Source organism: Balearica regulorum, chromosome Z, assembly GCF_011004875.1.
Source record: "Balearica regulorum gibbericeps isolate bBalReg1 chromosome Z, bBalReg1.pri, whole genome shotgun sequence".
NCBI lineage: Eukaryota > Metazoa > Chordata > Aves > Gruiformes > Gruidae > Balearica > Balearica regulorum.
Window position 1 is genome coordinate 58,931,452 of NC_046220.1, and position 23,122 is coordinate 58,954,573.

General features: G+C 38.9%; 2 protein-coding genes across 3 annotated transcripts; one reads left to right on the forward strand and one right to left on the reverse strand.

Moving 5' to 3' along the window:
• Positions 1 to 309: 309 nt before the first annotated feature.
• ANKRA2 (ankyrin repeat family A member 2) lies at positions 310 to 11,748 on the reverse strand. 2 transcript variants are annotated; one of them, XM_075739329.1, is made up of 10 exons: positions 11,502 to 11,590; positions 10,343 to 10,738; positions 8,140 to 8,298; positions 6,699 to 6,764; positions 5,223 to 5,320; positions 4,926 to 5,051; positions 4,473 to 4,539; positions 4,301 to 4,381; positions 3,169 to 3,242; positions 2,472 to 2,599 (listed from the first exon to the last, which is right to left on the reverse strand). In XM_075739329.1, exons 2-9 carry the CDS (start codon positions 10,641 to 10,643, stop codon positions 3,187 to 3,189), a joined length of 954 nt encoding a protein of 317 aa, XP_075595444.1. In that variant the 5' UTR covers positions 10,644 to 10,738; positions 11,502 to 11,590; the 3' UTR covers positions 2,472 to 2,599; positions 3,169 to 3,186. The 2 variants fall into 2 exon arrangements, with proteins under 2 accessions (XP_075595445.1, XP_075595444.1); XM_075739330.1 differs by having other exon boundaries at positions 310 to 3,242; positions 11,502 to 11,748.
• Positions 11,749 to 11,818: 70 nt separating this feature from the next.
• On the forward strand, positions 11,819 to 22,272 carry UTP15 (UTP15 small subunit processome component). The gene is made up of 12 exons (XM_075739327.1): positions 11,819 to 11,954; positions 12,627 to 12,719; positions 12,804 to 12,988; positions 14,085 to 14,263; positions 15,387 to 15,512; positions 16,141 to 16,276; positions 17,399 to 17,483; positions 19,753 to 19,902; positions 20,103 to 20,204; positions 20,409 to 20,542; positions 21,046 to 21,104; positions 21,606 to 22,272. The coding sequence occupies exons 1-12, from the start codon at positions 11,865 to 11,867 to the stop codon at positions 21,827 to 21,829; spliced, it is 1,563 nt and encodes a 520-aa protein (XP_075595442.1). The 5' UTR covers positions 11,819 to 11,864; the 3' UTR covers positions 21,830 to 22,272.
• Positions 22,273 to 23,122: the final 850 nt, after the last annotated feature.

The following is a 23,122-nucleotide window of genomic DNA, read 5'->3' on the forward strand; positions in this document are numbered from 1 at the left end:
ACGTACAGACATGGCACTTCAGGACATGGTTTAGTAGACATGGTGGTGTTGGGTTGACAGTTGAACTTGATGATCTTAGAGGTCTTTTCCAACCTTAAAGATTCTATTGATTCTATGAAACAGATTCTGCAAGATGACCATTTTCATCTTTGTACTCACTTTTGTGGGATGTGTGGTGATGACTATCTGACAATTGCTTGAAATTCTACAGCAAAAGATGGAAGTTTTATATTTTGCTGTCTTCATCTATGTTTCTCTGCTTCAGTATCTTCCCACATAATTAAAAAAAAATGTATTTCCTAGGATACATTTTCAGGCAATAGTTAAGAATTTGTCAGTTTATTTCACATATGACTGAAGATTAAGACAAAATACAAAGCAGCTATGAAGGTTTGTCATTTAGAACAAGTACTTTCCTGCACTACAAATAATACAGAAAAAGGCAAGTCTGTTCCTTATGCACATTTATTAGCATGTCTATACATAAGATGTCTTAACAACTAATGAAATGGCTCAGGTTATGGTATTTCAAAAGAGTTTGCATTTTATTTGCATTGCTTTTCATCAAACATGGAAGTTCAACATTTGTTTTTACAAAGGTCATTGCATCCCAGTATTTCTAATATGCAAGTTCGCATTAATTGCCACTTCATGTTATTTTATTTTAAAATTACTTACAGTAAGTCATATTTTTCTAGATTTTGATTATGAAACAATTTCCTTCTCTTGCTTACAAGGCATGTCAGATTTATTGTTTCTTTCATCATGCAGGATACAGTGGAACTGGTGTAAACCCTCCAGAAAAAACACAAGTGTCAAAGTCTGGGAGACAGATAATATTTAAATGCAGCAAGGATTTCACCAACACATGGAAGACCAGTTACCTTTTCTTGCTCCACCTCCCTTAAGGTTCATTCCATTTCAGATTTCAGCTTCATTAAAAGCTTCATCAAATTTCCGGACCAGCTCTCACACAATTTTTCAGGTTAATTCTGGCCTGATTTACACATTCTATACACCACAGATGTTTCAGTACAGAGTCAGAGAAAAATTTGGCTAGAAATTCAGGTTTAATCCATGTAGGTTTGGATTTTTTTCCCTACATTTCCCCTCGTTGTGTATTCAGTCACTTTGAAATAACAAAGTTAGCATTTTGAATTCATTATTTCTCTGGCTCTGACTCAAAGAACTCAGTTGGATTATTCCCCAGCCTTCAAGTACCTTTGGTCAGGATCACAGTGCATGTACTTTAAACAGTATTGATTTGTGTATGGAATGGTTTTCAAATAGAAAAATTAAACATGGTAGAGACACTGTACTAGGAATACAGAAACATACCTGGGTCCGCTCATGTCTTGCGAACTCTATATGGAGAGCAAATTGGAGATTGAGCTCACTACTCATGGACTGGGAAGAACAGCAGGGGTTAGGTATGGGAATAGATGCCAGACCTCTAGTGGACACAATGGAGAAATGCTTGTGGGAAAACGTGATCCCTAATGCACTGACAGGGGAAAAGCTTCTGAAAAGTCTCTTTGAAGAGCTTATTTGTGCAAAACTATCACATCTCCCATCACTCGTGATTAGTTTTGATTAAGTGCAGGGGTTCCAGAAAAATCAGTTAACACTGCCTGATTTTTTCAACTAATTTCAAAATCATAATTACTGTTCTAACTAAACAGCTACACTGGGACATCACCCCAGACAGCGGGATGAGAGGCTGGAGAGCAGCCCCACAAGAAGAGGTCTGGGGGTTTGGGTTGATGGCAAGTTGAACATGAGTCAACACTGTGCCCTGGCAGCCCAAAGGGCCAACCGTGCCCTGGGCGCATCAAGCACAGCATCGCTGGCTGGTCAAGGGAGGTGACTGTCCCACCCTGCGCTGCACTGGTGCGGCCCCTCGTCCACTGCTGTCTGCAGTTGTGGGCGCCTCAATGTAAGGAGGACATCAGACTACTAGAGTGTGTCCAGAAGAGAGTGACCAAGATGGGAAAGGTCTCGAGGGTAAGACTTAAGAGGAACGGCTGAGGTCACTTGATTTGTTCAGCTTGGAGAAGAGAAGGCTGAGGTGTGACCTCACTGCAGCCTACAACTTCCTCAAGGTGGGGAGTGCAGGGGAGGTGCTGATCTCTCTCTGATGACCAGTGACAGGACACAAGGAGATGGAATGAAGCTGCATCAAGGGAAGTTCAGAGCAAACATTAGTAAAAAGTTCTTCACTGAGAGGGTGGTCAGTCACTGGAACAGGCTCCCCAAGAAGTGGTCACAGCGCCAAGCCTGTCAGAGTTCAAGGAGCATCTGGATGAGGCTCTTAGTCATATGGTTTAGTTTCAGGTAGTCCTGTGAGGAGCAGGGAGTTGGACTTGATGATTCTTATGGGACCCTTCCAACTTGAGATATTCTATAATCCAAAGGATGATGCTTTGGCTGAAGAAGGCTGGAATGCAGTGGGCTCTGGCTTCTCTTCCCATATGGCTGATGTCTGCTTTCAGTCACTGTGGGGAGGATGGTCAGGAGCTAGGACTTCTGCACTTGCAATTAGGCTTCCTTATACCAGAGAAATTTCTACCTAGGACATTTTGACCTAGTTGTTTCAGGACTACAACAGGAAGGCAGAGGTAGGTGGAAGGAAATCAGGTAGGAATTAAACTAACATCAAAGTTCTTTGATTTATTACCACTTCTTAAAAATCAAAGCCAAAAGCTGACACAATAATATTAACTGGGGATCTCGCAAACAATCACACATGGTGCACATTTTGGTATTAACAACAGTAAAGACATCTATCTTCTATGGTGATATACCTCAATACCTAAACAAATTTCTTCCTGTGAATACATACCAATGATGTGATGAAGTAGGACACTTGGCACAGTGCCACCCACTGCACTCAGTGTAAACATTTAGATGGTTAAAACTGGTTTTATTTACAAAGTTCTTCATGCATGACAACTGAATTTTTCTTCTAGAAATTATATAAAATATATTTAAGAAAAGGATGACATTGCATATTTCTATGAACAACAATGAAAGAAGAGGAAGAATATTAAAAAGCTTAACTAAAACCAGCAAATAGTTAAACTGAGGTAAAGTTACAAAACAACCAACCCTTGTAACCCATTACAGGGCTAAAAAAGCAGTTCAAATCTCCAAGCCAAGAACTGATACCTGCAGAACAGCCAACCATTATTCCTTGATATTTTGAAGTAGCCTTAATAAATGAGACTCAATAACCTGTTGAACTAAAGCAGAGAAAAAAAAAAAAAAATCAGGTTAATCGGTGTTCAATGTTCTTTCACATTTTTAGGGTTGTATTATTTTTTCCTGGCAGATGCTGACTTGTCCTGTACCATCATTTAATAGAAAACAAACAGACAGGAATAAATTCACTCTGGGAAGAAAGCTTGCATCCCTTCAGAAAATAAAAGCCTCGTATAATGCAAAACCAATACACCCAGTAAGGCAGATGATGGTTTTTGGACGTGATGATCTGTTCTCTGGTTTGAGTAGTCAGATAGCATACGGAGAGCAAATTTTTAAGCCTATAAAGTAGGCAAAAACATTTCTTAGAAACTACTTCTGTGGAACGTTTTAAGATTGAACTCTTGTAGCAGCCCCACATCTAGATATCTATGCAGTTACTGGCCCTCATAAGCACAGGGCTGTGTTTGGAGAAACTACACATGCAATGCTGGGCTTATTTTTGGATTCAGTTAATTTCTCTAATGGCAGACATTTCACAGCTTTCAAAATGAAAGCAGCTTGAGAGAATAACAAAGAAGAGTCCCTTATTTGCCTCTGTTTTCCAGAGCCACATAGGGTAACCAAATTCACTGATCCTGGCACTATTACTGTCTGCCTCCCAAGATAAACTAGAGCTAGTTTGACAGGGTAAGAAGGTTTTGCAAACTACATCACATCAAGCCAATCAAAGGAGCGCCAGGGTGAGGGGTTCAGGAGGGCTGCAGGCCTCTTATCACTTGTCCAGTGCAACAAAGACTCCTCTGTACAGGGTGGGGGAGCATCTCAGCTCCCCTCGTCTGGATCATAGCTGCATCAGCCCTACACACCATTATGTATGCCCACAGATGCAGATCCAGGTGAGTGACATTTTCTTACTAGATACCTGGCTTTCTGAGACAGGGATGGAAACTCCTACCCATTTGGGTTAGACACATTTAGGCATATTAAGACTTGCAGCATAGGGATCTTCTTACAGCTCTAATAGGCCATTACAGCAGCTACATAAACAAGGAGCAGTAAAAATAAAAATCAAAGAATTTACATTTGCAATACTCACCACTTCGATAGCCCAAGGCTACAGCCAAATCCATGGAATTATAGCCAGCATCTGTTTCGATAGTTGGATCAGCACCACTTTCTATGTAAAATAGGAAAAGCAGCTTATATTTCTGACAATGAGCACTAATAGTACATTATTACTGGTAATTCAGTTTGGACTGTCTGCTTACCAAGGAGAATTTTTACACACTTCACATGGTTCCCATGTACTGCATACAGTAGAGGTGTGCCTCCATTCTACAAAAGTAGAGAAAAGCCTTAGACACTCAATGATCGAGCAGTCTGCAATTGTAATTCCTTAACACACCAGTATACTTCTATGTATCGCTAAGAGACTTCACAAGTTTTATAAAAATGAGGCTCTGTTTTGGTTCTTCACAACTTCCATCTTTTTTTGTCTACTGTTTAGGCTGTAAGCTCAACCTTCTACAAGGACTCAGCATTAGTCTCATTCTCTTTTTACCAAGTCAGAACTAGCAGGGCCAACTTCTCTTACCCTATGGAAGTTTTGAAATTCCCAGATATTTCAGAAGAGGTAGAACAATTTTCAAACCCAAGCCAGTGCCCTGTTTCAAATTTCTGACTAAAGCACTCTCTGACATAAATGCAAGCTAGGGTCTTACCCAGTCATACTCATTGACATCAACTCCACAGTCAAGCAGCATTTTTACAATATCTGTGTATCCTTTACTGCAAGCCAGTGAAAGGGCACTTTCTCGCCCTTTCCCCAAAATCTGAGGATCTGCACCCTGGAATAATAGTAAAAAAATAAAATTAACCACATTTTTTTCCTAATGTGAGGTTTTAAACTGAACTTAACTTTAAAACTTTTAAGTGTATAGCAGCATCAACAAAGTTAGGAAGACAAATTGAACTAAAAAGTAAATAAATTTAAAATTAAGTGTCCTTTTTTCCCTTACGTTCTGGAGGAGAAATTCCACTACTGCTATCTGCCCATGAGCTGCAGCCCACATCAGAGGGGTAAATCCTTCTTCATCCTTATGATTGATTACATTTTCTGTTTAAAGAAAAATATGCAACTTAGTAATCCCTTTCACTAATGCACTGTACGAGCTGGTGAAACACTCTTCCATGGCAAATGGACTGAGGTATCAGTGTGTCCTTAAAGTAATTATCATCTTAACTTTTAAAACAAAATTCTATCCTAATGGTGGTGCAAGTATCTTTGTCCAAAAAATAAAAAAAAATATCCAACTCACCAAAGTAAAATTTAAGAGTTGGGGTTGGTTTTTTGGTTGTTTTGTTTTGTTTGTTTTTTTTTTTTTAAGCTCTATTAATCAAGCTCTGTTTTCACTCAGAAATGTTACAAGTTGTCTGTAATCCGGGCTTTCTCTTTGGAAAGAAGAGAATGGCTGCTTGTAAAATAATGAGGTACATTCTGTATTATATTGCAGAAAGTGTTTTTTTTCAATAGAGTGAGTAAATTCTTGTAAAGAATTAGGTTGTAAAGCAATACAGACAGTGTAACTCCATTGCCCCCAAACTTCATGAAAGTGTTTTGTGGAAACAATTAAGGTCTACTTCTAGTGCAGCTGGAAGAAGAAAAAAAGAACTTTTTTTATCAATTAGCTGACTGAAATAGTTGAGTTAGATTTTTTTATCCAAGTACTTAAAAAAATTTCCATGCTTATCATAGCACCATAATACGCATTTTTAACTGCTACTGTTTAACACTCCAGAATTGATCTGCTTTCCACATACATGGCTAATTGCAAAGTATATAGACTTGGCAACTCATTACCTGCTTTCCAGTAAACATTTCAAAATGAAAGCAGGGCTGATGACTTATCGTACAATAAGAATATACCATAAAGGTACTCAATTCAATGTTATGTAGAGTTGAAATTTTGTATCTTATTACAGACACACAAATGTCACACTGAAGACTATCATACGACACAGAATGAGAAGCACTATTATATTGCAGGTGTGAGCTATGACTTAAATTACCATCATATAGCTCTATATGTTGATTGATTAAATAGAATTGGAAAGTCACCATTAATGAAATGTGATTTAAATTACAAAGACAATTAAAAAAATAATTAACTCTTCTGATACATCTAATAGATTCTCCCTTCTCATCTCCATGGATTACCTATATAGCTGGGGACCAGGGGGAGGGCAGGATTTACCTACAACTCCTATTAACACTAAGGTTTAATTTAAAACCCAAATCATAGCAATGAGTGAATAAAAGACTGATGTGAAACAGTAGTCCATATCTGCAAAGAACAGATACCTCAAATATCCTTCCATTTGTACCAGAATTGAAGATTTTTTTTTTAATACAGGTTTGGGGAAAAAAGTCAAGCACAACAGGGTATAAATGCCCCAAAGAAAAAAGGAAGACATTTAACCTCCCTCTGTCTCACCTTGTTCAATACGTGTGGCCAGATACAACATTTCTCCCTGAGCAGCCAGCTGATGAACTGATAAAGCTGCAAAAAGGGAAGCAAAAGCATGTGTTACACACACAAATTTTCATTCTGCTCTATTTGGAGCTGGGCATAACATGTCCATTGGCAGTGCAGAACTTGGATTCAAGAGCGTACATAGGTTTCACCTTATATTCTGAACTGGAATCACTATCTTAAAAAACTGAAATGTTTCCAAGGAGTTTCATATGTTCAGGTATAAATGTATAAATTATACTAGAAAGCAAAGATACTTTCTACACTGACTTTTTACAAGGCAACGTGGTCTCTGCTGCTTGGTCAGCAACCCAAGATCACATTAAGAACATTTAACAAACGACATTAAGCATCTCTTGAAAAATTAAGGCTGTGTAGTTTAAAAATGGCATCTAAGAGATCACATGCCATCAGGAGACCTGTCATGCTGCTCAATAAAGCCTGTAGCATGACTCTCACTCACCACAATGTGCAAAAGATCAGACACTACAAAACTGTATGCAACATGACATCTACAGGGGAAAAAAAAGATTGTGGTGGTTTTTTTTTTTAATAAAAAGTACAAGCATGAAAAGCAGAATAATTCTTAAGAGATGATGAAGAAAAAAACTCTGATCCCACAGTAAACTCTACACAAGTCCATGGTTTTGCTAATTACAATTTGGAGCAGACATGGAAAGTACTTAGGAGGGAATATATAATAAATTATCCACATTAAGTAGTAACAAATTTAGCTAATGATTCCATAATGTGTAAGCATTCACTGACCTCTTCCTATTCACTCCATTAAAGTTTTTGGATTTTTGTGGTTTTTTTTCCCAAAAAGACTGCATATTTTGTTCAGAGGCCTATGTTGCAGCTCCACATTAATTTTTCCCATGCAAGTGGCTTCTTTTTTTTTAAAAAACTTTGGACTTTAATTTATAGAGGAAATAATTTATAGATGAAGTAAATGACAGAGAATTAATTTAAAAAGAAAATGCTTGACAATTAGGAATAACAAAACCCTTTAAACGATACTACCTTCTTGACTTTCAAGATCCTGTTGCACTTACCAATCATCTAATTTTAATAAATTGTACAAGATGCACAGGTTTGGAAAACGAGTATATGAAGAACATTAATGTAAAGCTTAGAAAGGTTCAGAAAAATCTTTACCTATATTTTTAAATCAAGAATTGGATACTTTCTGGAAAATATGCTTCAGTCATGAATTCAATACAGCAGGTGGATTACTATTTTATGGTTGGAACCTTATGAAATTAGACAAGACTATCTCAGTGTTTTCTTACTATACTGAAGTTCATTACAACACCAGAGAAAAAACTGGAAAAAAATCTATCAAGCATCTAACAAACAGTTCACAAAATACTTATTAACAGCAAGGCATAAAGATACTTACAGTTTACAAGCAGAGGTGTTGTAGAGACTTCGTTTCCCCTGTGTTTGTTGGTTAGTGTAGTTGATTGTTTTATTGGTGAGAAATGCTTAGTAGTTGATGGAGTATAAACATGTCTTACTTGGATACCAGGGGAAGGAGAAGTGTGGATGTTGCATTCAGCTATATTGAACAGAGAAAACAGACAGGATTTTAGTACTAGTAAGAGCATTAAAAGCAAGCCACAGATTCCAAGTCAAACCAGAAAGCACCAGTACCACAACATCTTTAAAACCCACATTAAGTAAGCTTTGTGACATGTCCTTTTTCCACTGTGTGAGAGTTCAGTAAATGGCTGTATTCATTTCTAGCATAAACCAATGCTGCTATCCCACACGTTCACTATGACATAATGTCACCCAGAGACAAGTTATTGTCTAAATGAGGTAAGCCTTAGTTTAGATTTTCAACATGCCTAGAATGGATTTTACAGGTAGGACAGCTCCACTTAGCCTGTCATATCCTTACTAACACTCTCCAATGCAGTAATGTGATGCAGCTCTGGTCAGCCATGCCCACTCAGCTCATCCCTTTGCCTACTCCCTAACCAGTCCATTGCATGGGAGGAGACAACCTTCGTTAATTTTCTTCAACAGGACTTTTTCCACTCCTGTTGGATAAAACTGTAACTGCATTATGAATGCCTTATGAATACTTATCCAGCAGGAAGAGAGATATTCTACCCTAACTTAGATAAAATGCAATAGCAGATCACCCCTTAGATTTCACGAAGTCATTCACTGCTGCTGTGTTCATTTGTACTAACTTTTCTAGCTTTCTATTAGAATCTAATGGCATTTTATTACAGAATATATATATATGTTATCTTGGCTTCTAATTCTCAACAGTAGCTTTTGGTTTTGAAAAGTAGCTGAGAAACCAAATAATCAGCTGATTAAATACTGGAAAAACATATTGAAGGATTAAACTCCATTATTGGCTAAATTGATTTGATACCACTGTGCACCAGTAATTAATAACTAGAAGCTAATTGACATGCACACTGAGTTCATACCATAGAGAACTTCAAGATCATAAACCTAAGCACAAAGTCGGGCAGAGAATCAATTAAAAGAAGTAGAGGGTAACAGCATGAAAATGAAATTACTTTTTGTTTGCCAATCAAATAGCTACAGCTGATATGATCAAATTAAGAGACCTACCAGGGATTTTTGACCTGCGATCCCTGGATCCGCAGGACTACTTCTAAAGGGTTCATATATGTTACCCAAGAAAAACATCCCTATCACTGATGGATCTACATTTGCCGTTCAGGTCTGCAGCTCCACTAGTAAGCACTTAGGGCCTGCAAATTAAAAAAATTTTAAAATTACAATGGCTGAACTGCAGCCAAACAATACAAATTAGAGAAATCATCAAAATTCACAATAGATCTGTGTTTGTATTTGTTACAGGAAATGGGTCAAATTCAACCTCATAAAAAGATACATCACTAACAGTCTGAAATATGACAGCAAGCACTGGAAACTACAATTGCTAAGGGGAAACAGATGGAAGTCCTAATTCTGTTCTCTATCGATGTGCTCAGCCATGAAAAACCATGGATCAATTCTGATGAAGCTGCCCAGCAATGGCTGGAGATTAGCTGCAGGGATCCAGAATTGGAGCAACGTTTGCTTTCAAGTAGTATGAGGCTGAATTGGCAAGCCAATCACTACAACTACAGGCTTTGTACAGCCATATTGATGAAACAAAGTCAACTCCATGACCTATGTTATTTTGTCATCGTACTAGTGAAAAGATAAAACATGCTGCAGAAAGCTACTGAAGTTGAAATGATCATATAGTGCTTCCACTAGTGTTTTGTAAAGACACATACATCCAACAACATATAGCATGTTGTAGGACATGCTACACAAAAGAAGTAAGCTTGTTTTCACAATCAGCATCAGCTCTTATTAAATTAAATTAGAGATTTTTTGTGCCACTACTTTTTCAATTAAAAATGTGATTTAGAAAATAATCTTGGGGGAAATTAAGTTTACATTAATAATTCATTAAGTATATAATAAAAATGTTAGGGGAACAAATCTTAGAAAACTATACTGATTAACACACATACAAGGCAGAGGCTTTTTTTAAAAAATGTAACAGCTTAACAGGATGTCACAGTCCACACATAACAATTTGTATCATAAAGTTCAACCTTTAAATAAGACAGATGCCACTTCAAGGTCAGAGTTAACTTGGTCCTGAATATTTTTACTGTCCTCCTCATTCAAAGATTTCACAAATCGTGAGCAGACATTCATATCAAATCTATTGGGCAAAATGAATTTCATTCCCATGGTGACACTCTGAGCTGGGCCTTCCTCTGTACTAGAGTCAAGCTGATGCTCCACTTTAATATCCGGCATGGGCGGAAGGCTGTAGCTAGTAGTACATTCTTCCACAATTAACTGGGCCCCAACATCTATGTTTGTTGAAGATGCCATGGTCTCAGTCATATAAAAATTTTATGCAAATTGTTTCTTCATAGTTTCTAGTCAAGAGCAGTTCCAGCCAATCAAGCTGTGTCCAAAGAGATCGAAGTTTGAACAACCTGCAGTTGAACAAATGTAACATAGGTTAACGACATTCCGGTGAAGAAATGCATAAAAATACACCAAACTTGGCTTCATTTAAGATTATGGCATTTGGTTTTGGTAGTCAAAACCCTGGTGAAATATGAATCTTACTGCTATCACAGGCTATTGACCAAATCCTCCATGTAGGTTTTATCACATGGATTTTTAAGCCCAGTTCCATAATGAAGCCAGCAGCAGTTTCAAACGACATTTCAGAATATTAGTCTGGTTGCAACAAAAACCCCACCACAACCAACCACTTTTATACCAAGACAGAAACAACCTATAAGGAGAAGACGACTTTATTTCCTAAAAACAATAGACTTGAAGGAAAAGTTAAAGTGACTTTATGTCCATTTATGGCTCTAAGCCTTTTCACACCCTGACTAAAATAAACGGCTTCTACCCTGCGCGTAGAAAACGACAAATCCCTTTCAGACCGATGACAGTAAGACATCCCAGAATAGCCGGGGCTTTCTGACAGCACGGCGAGAAGCCTAGCGTCAGGCCAGGCTCCGCGGCCGCGCCTGGCCGGCAGAGCGGCCTAGCCGGCAGAGCGGCCTGGCCGCCCCACGCCCTCCTGGAGCCCTCCCCCCGCACTGCGGGCCCCCGGCTCCAGGAAGCAAGGCCCGAAGGCGGGTCCTTCCGCCCTCCACGGACGCTGCCGGATCATCCGCCGCCCAGAAATCCCTCCGGCAGGGCCGGCTCGCGGCTCCGCTCCCGGCAGTCCCTCCTCACCTCGGTGCCGCCGTTCCGGCCCCTGACGGGCAGAGGAGGGAGAAATGACGCCCTACCGCCCCGCCGCGGTGACGATTGGCTGGGGAGAGTCGCCCCGTGATGACGCAGCGGTCACACGCGCGCGTTGGCTCTCCTCGAGGCAGGCGTGGGGCCCGCCATCGCGGCGGCGGCGCGGGCAGTGCGGTCCTCCCCCCCCCCCCCGAGGCGGCGCGGATCGGTACGGCCCTCCCCGAGCTCCTCCCGGCGACCCACCCGTCTGGCCGGGCCCGCAGGCGGGAGCGCGACTCGGCGACGGCCGCCGGGCCCTGAGGAGGTACCGCGCAGGCCTTGGCCTCGCCCGGCGTCCCCTGCTCCCGGTCAGCTATGGCCACGTACAAACCGGTGGTGGTTCAGGCGTTCCCCAAGCTCGGGGAGAGGATCACGCAGGACACGGTGTACTGGCGGGGCTACAAGGTAGGAGGCTGCTCTCCGCGGCGCGGGGGGCTCGGGGCAGCGGGCCGGCCCGTGTGGCTGCGACTGGCGGGGTCAGCGCTGCGGTCCGTGCTGTTGGACCAGCGCCTGCCGCCGTCCGGTCCGTGCTGTTCGAGCAGCGCCTGCCGCCGTCCGGTCCGTGCTGTTGGACCAGCGCCTGCCGCCGTCCGGTCCGTGCTGTTCGACCAGCGCCTGCCGCCGTCCGGTCCGTGCTGTTCGAGCAGCGCCTGCCGCCGTCCCTTAGCGGCGGTTCTTCAGTTCCCACCGCTCGGAAACCTGTTAGATGGCTTCCTAGGAAACGAGCCTGACTTGTGCCCCAAATTGGCCCAACAGACTTAGTTATTGTCCTAGATTTTTTTTTTACTGCTTTCGTGCGACTAATCAAATTATTTTTAAACGTGCCTGAGTGAATGAGAGTTTTTTTTCCTCAAAACACTTAATCAATGGGTCAGTTGTAATGCGTAAATTGGAAACAAATCGTAAAAGCAGAAGTAGCCCGGCAAAAGAGAAATTCAGTAGGATTGTATTTCAAAATACTTTGGTTCTAAATGGAGTTCTGAGCTCTCTGTAGAAAGAATAGATTTTGTTTTGCTGTTTTTAGTTTTTGATGGTGTGCTTATATGTATTTAATGATCTTTATCACAATTGTTTTAGACACCTGTTCAGATAAAGGAGTTTGGTGCAGTAAATAAAATCGACTTCTCCCCTGTTCCTCCATATAACTATGCTGTCACAGCTTCCTCAAGGGTAAGTGGCTTTTCTGAGGTTTTTATGTTCTTGGCCTTCAGTTGGTATCATATGAGCAAACTTAATGTCTTCTTGTTTTGCTAGATCCACATTTATGGTCGTTACTCTCAGGAACCAATCAAAACATTTTCTCGCTTCAAAGATGCTGCTTATTGTGCCACATACAGAGATGATGGCAATCTGCTTGTTGCTGGCAGCGAGGAAGGTAGCATTCGCCTCTTTGACGTTAGTGGAAAAGCACCACTGAGACAATTTGATGGTCATACCAAGTAAGACAGTGTTGGTTTTTTCTCTTCTTTGTGTGCATAAGCTTGTTTGGTGTATTTACATATGTCTGCTTTGCATGTTGCTGAAAATCTGAATAATACTGACCTATGTTGCTTGCAACTGTCTCACATAGATCTTATTGAAAAGTAGATTTTTAAATTGAAATAAAAATTGCAGTGAATTTTTTTTTTAAATTCTAAATATGAATTGAGTACATGGAAGAATAAATATGTTTTCTAATACAATTAGGTGTCAATACGTTGTGATAAGCACATTTGATGCTGGCAGGGAAAGAGTTCTAAAAAGTATCTAAACAAAAACACTGTAGAAGTGAGCCAGGGAGAGCAGGAATCCCTTAAAAAAACCAAAACAGAAAAAGCACATGATGGCAGGTTGGGGTTGGGGAGGAGTTAGAAAAGTTCTGATGTACCAGTGAGGAGAAGACAATGCTTAGATTAAACAGATTGCTGTGCTATGGAAAACCAATACGTGTTTTATCTGTCTAGAACAACAACAGCAAACCCCCTTTCACTGGAAAGCACACAGGCAGACCTTGAGAGTGTTTCTGTTTGAGGTCTGTGTTTGTAGATCAGGCATTATCTTATATCCTAACCACTAGTTAACTGTAGTAACATTTAAGGTATCTGTGTTTTCTGTCAAAGTCATTCCCTGTTGGGATGCAATGATGATAATACAGATTTAAATAGTACTTTTAAAGGACAAGAAGATTTTCCAGCCCAGTCATAGTTCAAATTCACTACTATAATATTTTTCTAAAGAACAGTGCTAGTACACAGACTTCTAAGTAACAAATGCAGAATTTAGAGCTTTTGAATGAGCATCTAGTAGATCTGTAAAACCTTTGAGGCAGATCATATCAGTGCTTAGGTAAGCATCTGTCAGCGTGACCTTTTTCTGGCTGGAAATGCAAAACCTAAAGTGTTTTTAACCTCTAAAGTGAGGCTTTGTAAGTTCCAACAGTAAACACTTTGCACTTTTAACTCAGATAGAACACTTTAATAAGCTCTTCATGCAGACTGACTCTTCTGGAATCAAGTATATGTTTTAACTTTGGATATTGTGAACTTTGGTTTCTAGGGCTGTTCATGTAGTGGGCTTCTTGTCTGATAAATACCGAATATTTTCTGGTGGTGATGATTATTCATCAAATTTGTGGGATATTCCAAGTGCTACAGAAATCGTCTCATACAGTGAACATACTGACTATGTGAGATGCGGCTGTGCAAGTAAAGTGAATGCGGATGTCTTTGTAACAGGTTTGATTTTATTTTTTATATATGGTTCTTTTGGATTGAAGAAAAACAGAGAAAGATAGTTTTTAATACAGTAGGATCTTCCTTATTATGTTTTAAACATGGAGAATCTGCCTTCCTACTCAGTGCCTACTTTGTTGTTTCTTTTTTGCTTGATTTTTAAGCTTGATACTGATCTTTGTAGGGAAACTCTGAACTAATTTTTAACATTTTTTGCCTATTAGACTTAATCATAGAATCATAGAGTGGTTTTGGTTGGAAGGGACCTTAAAGATCATCTAGTTCCAACCCCCCTGCCATGGGCAGGGACATCCTTCACCAGACCAGATTGCCCACAGCCCCATCCAACCTGGCCTTGAACACTTCCAGGGATGGGGCATCCACGGCCTCTCTGGGGAACCTGTTCCACTGCCTCACCACCCTTAGAGTGAAGAATTTTTTCCTAATATCTAACCTAAATCCGCCCTCTTTTAGTTCAAACCCATTACCCCTTGTCCTATCACTGCACTCCTGATAAAGAGTCCCTCTCTATCTTTCCTGTAGGCCCCAGTGGGTGCCTAATGGGACTGTTCTGACTGGCCTTTGAAAGTTTTAAGAAAATCCTGTGAATGTATACTTTAGTTGGGATTGACTGAAGTGTTTTATCAAGTTTCCAGAGCAACACACTAGTTCCACTGTAGTTTGTACAGCCCAAAACTGGCAGACTCAAAAATGAAGGTTGTGTGAGAAGTTATTTGAAACCAGTTGCTTTTGGTTTTCCTAGTAGTAGCTTTCTATAAATGTATGGTAAATTGCTATGAAAAAAATAGTATTCCTTTCTTGAGGAGGCACAAGAGACTGGGTTTCCTCAGGTTGCCTGATATTTGTTAAAAATTCACTTGATTAGTGAAAATGAAATTAAGACTTCAGTTACCTTAGAGGCCTGACATGTTGCTAGGCCTAGAATTAGAAGACTTACAATGCCTGAAGGCTGTAAATTAACCAAGGTAAACCACAAGGTGTTCTAAGTATATGGTTTAAAACTTTCCATTTGGCAGGAGCTCCTTTAGATTGTAGGATGTGACTGGTTTAGTTCCTGAAATAACTGAAATTATGAAACTGAAGCTATTTACGGTATTGTTTGCAGGTTCCTATGATCACACTGTCAAACTATTTGATGCACGAACAAAAAGTAGTGTCTTGACAATAGAACATGGCCAGCCTGTGGAGAGCGTGCTTCTGTTCCCTTCTGGTGGGCTTCTAGTATCTGCAGGTACTTCAGTAAAATCAAATTTCTTTTCTGTGACCTTGATTTGAGAAATACTTCAGCTGCTTTTTTATTCTGTGGCGTTTTCATTTGGTAATGAAGTTCTAAGTGATGTAACATATGGATTTCTCAAAGATCTTCTTTAGGAATCTGTGTCGATTTGGAGGGTGAAGGTAGGGGCCTTTTTGTCTCTGATTTGATTTTCTTGTAGTTGGTCCAAAAAAAAAAAAAAAAAGACATTTTTAATGACAAGGTAGAGAATTTAATTAGCCCAGTGCTACAGTGAAGGAATGAACATACTTAAGAAGTTTTGAAAAGATGGAATGGTATCTTAATGATAAGGTTTTTTAGTCTTTTCTTGCCATTGCATCAGAAGTCCTGTAACCCAGTGGTATCTAGTTTCTTGGTTTTTGTAAGGAGTATGTTGAATCATTCAGCTGTGCCTGGAGAATGGCATAAAAAGGGCTTGCAACGTGTCTTGTTCCAGGAGATAGTTGTGATGGGGATGGGGATGGTGAGTGGTACAGAAAACTCTGGGTTACAAAGGAGATGCTATATCACTCTGTGAAAACTTCTCCAGAGAAGTGTAAATGTGTATGTATGTCAAACTGTTTTGTGTGCTTCCTTCTCACAGGAGGTCGATATGTCAAAGTTTGGGATGTACTAAAAGGCGGACAATTACTAGTTTCACTTAAAAATCACCATAAAACTGTAACTTGTTTATGCCTGAACAGCTCTGGACAAAGGTTATTGTCAGGATCCCTGGACAGGTTAGTGTATTTTGTAGCTTTGTTGTGATCTAAGTTCCTTAGGACTTTTTCCTTTGAAAGTAATTCATCACTGTGAATCTGTATGTGTTTTTTGCGCTTAAACACTTTTAACTGTTAGAGATACAAATTATTTGAAAACATGTCTTGGTGCCAAGGTACATACTGGAATATACATTAACCTTTTCCTCTTACTAGCATGAATGTCAGTACAAGTTGCGTGTGCTGTTTGGGAATGTGCATGGAGAATTTCTGAATAAGCATTCATTTTTCTGAATCTCTAAACTGACTTTTGCAGTCTCCATAAAGTAACTGTTCTTAAATTTAATACAGTTTAAATAACTGAAAGTGTATTAGCATTCACCTTTAAAGAGCCTGGGTTTTGTGTCTGTGTGCTGTTGTTTTTTGTACCCAAGGTGCGCAGGTTAAATATGTCCTTCTTGCTTTTTTGTTTGTTTGGGTTGAGTTGCTGAGTACTGGTACTCAATCTGTTGTCTCCGAGACATTAGAAATAAGAAGTGGTCTGAAACGACAGTGATCTGTTCTGTTCCTCCCTCTCTCCCTCCCTCCTGCACTTCCTAGGCTTCCTCAGTCTTCATGATTGCAAAGCATAAGCTAGCTAAGATCACGCTAGCTGTGTAGCTATTGGTCATTCAGTGCTTACAACACTAAAGTTCATACTTGTAAGATAATGTTTTGTTTTCCCTTTTCTTAAATATTTCCTACCTTCAACCAAATCATTAAAGAGGTACAAGATTATCTATGGATTTACTTCTGTAAATGGTCAATAGATCTTACATTTAAAATTTAAGAACAGTTCTGAAGAAATGTCTTAGTGTTTCCTAATTGCTGCTGAAGTCAGATAGTCACTACATCTGCCTTCAATTTCTTCTGTCCTTGCCCCATTTTCATGTTTTTTGGTAAATCTTTCTTGACTTTCGTGTATCTTTTAACAGAACCTTTCTGTTGCAGGAGAGGTAATAACTAAGCAGCTCAGTGTAATCTGAAGAATGCTTTGTATAAACACTCAGTTACCTTAAATGATCTATGGAAGTTGAGAGTGATTAAATTCCTGTAAAGTGTCTACAATAGTAACAAGGTTTTAATCATTACTCTTCTGTATAGGCATGTGAAGATCTACAGCACTACTTCCTACAAAGTAGTCCACAGCTTTAATTACGCAACATCCATCCTCAGTCTTGCATTGTCAGTAAGTACATTAGAAATCTTTCTAGGCAAGGTAATTACTGATATCTTTTAAGTCACTGAAGTAATTTTTTTTTGCTTTCATTGCTATTGGATGTTTCAGAAGAATACTGTACCTGCAAAGTAGGATGACTGAATGTGTTCCTCCTGAGGAAAAAATACATTAAGAGGTTTTAAACATAATAATATATTCAGATACCAGATGTTAACTGATTAGAGCTGTACAAAATTGTGTGTTTATCAGGGACAGTATATATCATAGGGGAAGTATTTAGTTTAGAAGGGAAGTCCTTTAAGAAGATTGTACTCATCTTTTGCCTTTCAGGAACCTGTGAGTCCTCTTGTCTGGCAGTGATAAAAGAAAGTTGTTCATTCGTTGAGAAATTTAGAATAGGGTGAACTTGTCTTAAAAGTTGTTGGTGTTAGGTTGGTCTGAGGAAGAAAGGAGAAGGCATGAGGTATGAGCAGAAAGAAACTTGTTTGCCAAGGCATGCATCTCTTGTCTTGGAAACAGAAAACAAAGACTGTAATTTCTCTGAAACATTTGAATTCCAATGGATAAGTGATCTGCTGGCCAGAAATTTGGAGGCTAGCACCACTTTTTAAAACAATGTTGTCATCATGTAGTCACCCTCTTATGTAGCCTCTGAAGGACATGTAAAAGGGACTGTGAGGGATTTGCTGCTTTACTATTGTCCTGCTCCTCTGAAACATAAGGGAAGGTGTCTGTGGAGCCGGTATCTTCCTTTCTTCATTTCCTACCTTGTTTCCTAGGGAGCTAGAGCTGAATGAGTTTTGAATTATTTTGGTTGAGGTGAACAGTACAGAACCAAAAACCCCCATACCCTCTAAGCCTCTACAGCAGCTGTAAAACAAGCAATACCTGTAGTTTGGCATCTCTAGAGCTGTGTATATATCTTTTGAAACATAATCTTTTGTGTCCTATTGGCTAAAACTCTTGAGTTTTAAATGGTCATATAAGTACATAAGACTGGCTCTACTGGGTCAAACCAGATGCTGGTCTAATTCCAGATGCTGCTTCCAACTATGGCCATAAGTAGATGCATATGGAAAACTGAAACCAGGACAAGTCTGTATGATAAGTTTCCTGATACTCTCCCAAATTCTAAACTCATTTTCAGATGAGAAATTAGCTCATCAGAGTGTAGTTTTTGTGTAATTCAAAGAATTTCTCTTATATAAACCTGCCCAGTCTCTCCTTGAGCTTGGATAAGCTTTTAACCTTCATTAGATTCCTTGACAAAGAGTTCCACATTTCTGCTACTTGTCGTGTGAAGAATTGCCTTCTTTTGTTCTATTTGAACCTTTATTAGCTTCATTTGATGCCCCTGAACAAGACATTGACCAGCTGATCTCCATCCATGCATGTCATCATTGTGTAGCCTTTTGTCATATCCCTCCTCAATTATCCTTTTTTCTCATGCTGAAGAGTTCTGTCTCAAATCAAGCCAATCTTTGATTCTCCTCAGGGTTTTTTTGTTCTTTTATTCTGAATCTGCTATGAAATGCTTGAAAATGACTTGCATAGGATTTAAGATGTGGGTAAATAATGGATTTATTCAGCGGCATAATGACTTTCTAATTTTTATTTCTTCTGTAATAATTCCTAACAATTTTTTTCTTACCAGCAGTTGAGCATTCATCTAATGTTTAATGTTTTCATAGAATTATCTGTTAATAGTAACAGGTCAGTATTTTATGTGTGAAGTCAGTGTTTTTCTCCAGTGCATCATTTAAAATTAAAACCATTAGTATTGAATACATGCAACCTCTGTTATGTAGGTGAAATTTATACCAGTGACTGGTATTTTGAACAACTTTCACTTATTTCTCAAAATCCTGCTGTTCCATGATAGCTTTCTCATAGGTGCTGTTCATGTCTACTGTATGGCATGTAATAGCCATGGGCAGTTGTACACTGTTGAAAAAACCAAAACTTGTAATAGATTATACTTACAGAAGGATGTTAATGCATATTGAAGCTTGCTTCACTAGTCAGGTTATAGTCCCTCTAGGTATTTATTAAGGGTTTATTAGATGGGTAATGTTGCTTACAATCATAGCCTTGAAGCTGTGCCTGTTTTGAACAAGATATTTGACCATGGCACCTCATAGAGGTGCCTTCCAACTTAAGTTATTCTATGACACTGTGATTAGAGCCTTATCATGAAGCATACAGATTTAGAAATCTACATGGTAGAGCATGCATCATGAAATGAAACACTAGGTTCCTAACTCTGATTTCTTTATAGCCTGAAGATGAAACCATAGTCGTAGGCATGACCAATGGGGTACTAAATGTTAAACACAGAAAACCTGAAGAAAGGAAGGAGAAGTCTCAAAAGAGGAGACAACCAGCATATAGAACCTATGTGAAAGGAAGAACTTACATGCCAAAACAGGTATAGGGGTTTGAGAAAATGTACACTGAAGAAATCCTCAAAATACTGTTGGTTGTGGGGTTTGGTTTGGTTTTCTTGAGTGTGCTAAGTTGAAGAAAGGGAAGGGAGGGAAGGTACAAAGACATATAAGCTTGTTCATGTTAATACATCTAATCCATTGTGTGTGTGTGTCTTACTCTGAACTCATCTTTCAATTCTAGGAAGATTTCTGTGTCAGTAAACCTGTAAAACGTGTTTTGAGGAAATACGACAAGCTGCTGAAGAGCTTTCAGTCTTCCAAGGCCCTTGATGCAGTACTGGAGGTAAGGCATTGGTTTTTGTCTTACCAGATTTGAATGCCATCATCTGATGTGGATTTTTTCTGTATGTCAAGCTAATTTTATTTCAGTGTATAACTAGAAGGGGATCAAACTTGTGTGGGTTCCATTCTGGGTTTGCTGATATCAGCCCTGTTTTGTGTGTAAAGATGTTGCTTTGGTACTAAACTCTTCTTATATTATGTCTAGCCACCCATCAGACTTTATACTCCTGAAGTTACGGTTGCAGTTATGCAGGAGCTACATCGCAGAGGAACACTGAGGAGTGCGCTTGCAGGCCGAGATGAGAAGCAAATTAATCTCCTTCTTACCTTTGTGGCAAGGTATTATTTTTACCTGAGTTCTCCATGAATATTTTGAGGCCTGTATTTCTTAATAGGTTTTGCCACAGAGTCTTAATGAATCATGGGTGGAACGCTGGTACTCTTGAAGTCTTGCATACTTTCTGCTTTCTGATACCAAGGTCTGGGATAGTACTGAAATAGTTTACCTGTTAGCACAAACCAATTTTGCTAATAGTGTGAGAAAATATATTTTACTTCTTTGCCAGACATTCTACTCTTAGTCTGTTATTTTCTGTCTTTTCAATTAAACTTGTGTCTTCACATTCCCGTGGCTTTTGCCAGTCCTCAGACTCCCACTGCCTTCCTGAAATGAGGAGCTTTTTTTGTAGCTTTTTTTGATTCGCATCTCTGACTGCTGTTCTGTGATGTTTCTTCATGAAGAAAAAAATGCCTGTATTCCTGTATGAGAAAGCTGCTGCTTGGTGGGAGAATGAGTGCATTTGGTAAAACCAGTAAAATTGGGATGTCTTCTAATTTTGCAGGCGTGTGATCGAGCCTAGATTTACTCCTGTACTGGTGACTGTTGCAGATATGATCACTGGTAAGTATAACACAAAAAAGATTTTCAAAGTCATATAACTAGCTTGGAAATAAGGTGAAAAGTGCTAAATTGTTAAGAAACCAAACCTTTATGGGTTTGTTTATAAGTATGAACTCAGTGGCAAGAGGATGATCCAAAAAGAGATGTGGCCAGATAACTTTGACCACAGTCAGTATCTGATTTGCACTGGCTGCAGGAAGCTCCTCAGTATCTTTGATACTTCATGTTTCTATACTTAGATGGTACAAGTGACTTCCCCTTCTCCAATGAGGTAAAGATAGTTTTTGAGGTTGTAAAAACTTCTGCTTCTGTTAGTTTAATTTACTGTCACTGTGAGTACATACCGATAATTAAGACTGTTTTCAGAACACTGTTAAAGTTATCTTGTTTGTCCACAGTGTTGGACTTGTGCCAGACTCCTTAAATGCATCTCTAACTAGCTAATATAATTTGCATGTTTTTAGAGATACGCCGATTCTTAAGTGACTTTTTTCTTTACAGACATTTATCAGCCTGTGGTTGGGCAGTCAGCGATTGTTGATAGGCAATTCTTGAGACTTCAGGAAGCCATAGGAAAAGAGATTGACTATCAAGAGGAACTACTAGAAGTTTTGGGCATGATGGATACACTGTTTGCTACTTTTACTAAGAAAAGAGCTACTTACCTAGAAGAGAACAAAAGTAATGGTCTTACAGAGACCATTGAAATGAATATCATTAACTGACTGACAGCCATCACAACAAATTGTCACAAAAATAATGTGGACTTGAAATACATGATCTGTTCTCCTCATAACTTTTTATAATAGTGACTTTCAAAATGAGCCCCTCTGTGTTGAAGTTCTGTCTGACAAACTGTGTTTCTGAATAGGTTGAATTACTGGAGTCAGAGAAAGAAGGATGTTTTCAAGGTTTTCCATACAATGTTTTTTGAACAACTGAATTTTAAAGTTTTATTCCAAAGTCACGTACCTTTTAACGAGTCTTTTGTGCATCCAGTATTAAGTCATTACTTGGTTGAGAGTCAGTCAACAATTTTCAGGTTTTATTTACCAGAAAATAATTTGAGGTTTGTCTGATTTTAATGTGTTATTGTCCTTATTTAAAGTTAATATCCCATCTCATGTACTTGGACATAGGAATAAAACCACATATATGTTTGATAAAACTTGACTACATTGTGTTTTCTCTCTCTGCTTCATCTTCATTTCAAACTTCCATAAATTCAGAGGAAATGGCAAAATGACTCAAGAAAACCAGTGCATGCTTATATATATTGAAAAAATTGTTAGTTTCATTTTTTAAATACTGCATATACATTGATGAATTATAATTCTCTAGAAAATAGGTAATTCTTGCTTCTAAAGGGAAATGAATTCAAATTAAATGAAGGTGGTAAGTAAACTGCACACCAGTGCGAAAATCCTCAGTTAAGTAAAAGATCTCAGGTTTTGTGTAATTCTATCACTTTCAATGTACACTAGATGCAATTTGAGTCTGCATTGTTATCAGTATGTATTTGAATGCTGAGATAATGGTTTATTTTAACTTCAAGCAGTGCTGGAGAAGGATGGTATACTTTGGAAAGATGAGTGCGCCCGAGGCTGCTCAACACATGCAGGATGACAGTAGGGTAGAACTTTCTCCTTAACCTGTTTTCTGTGACTTCCATTTTCCCCCAGGACTAGAATTTGAGATATAGTATGAGTTTCCTGCAAAAGGAATTTGCTCAAATGTGGCAGTAAAAGATGGGTATCAGTGATAGAAGATAACTTGAACAATTTTGCAAGTTCTACCTAAAATCTTAACAATCTTTGACTGAAAAGTGTGGAGCAATATCTGGTCTGCCCTTAAATTAATATGTGAGCACTATGTGTTCCTGCCTACTGGGATTTGCTGATTTTGAAGACGTAGGATGATAATAGGTAATAATGAGGAGCCTGTTCATGCAAACTTTAAATTTTTAGTTTACTTGTTGTTTACTATTTTTATTTTATTTTTGCTAGTAGACCTGAACT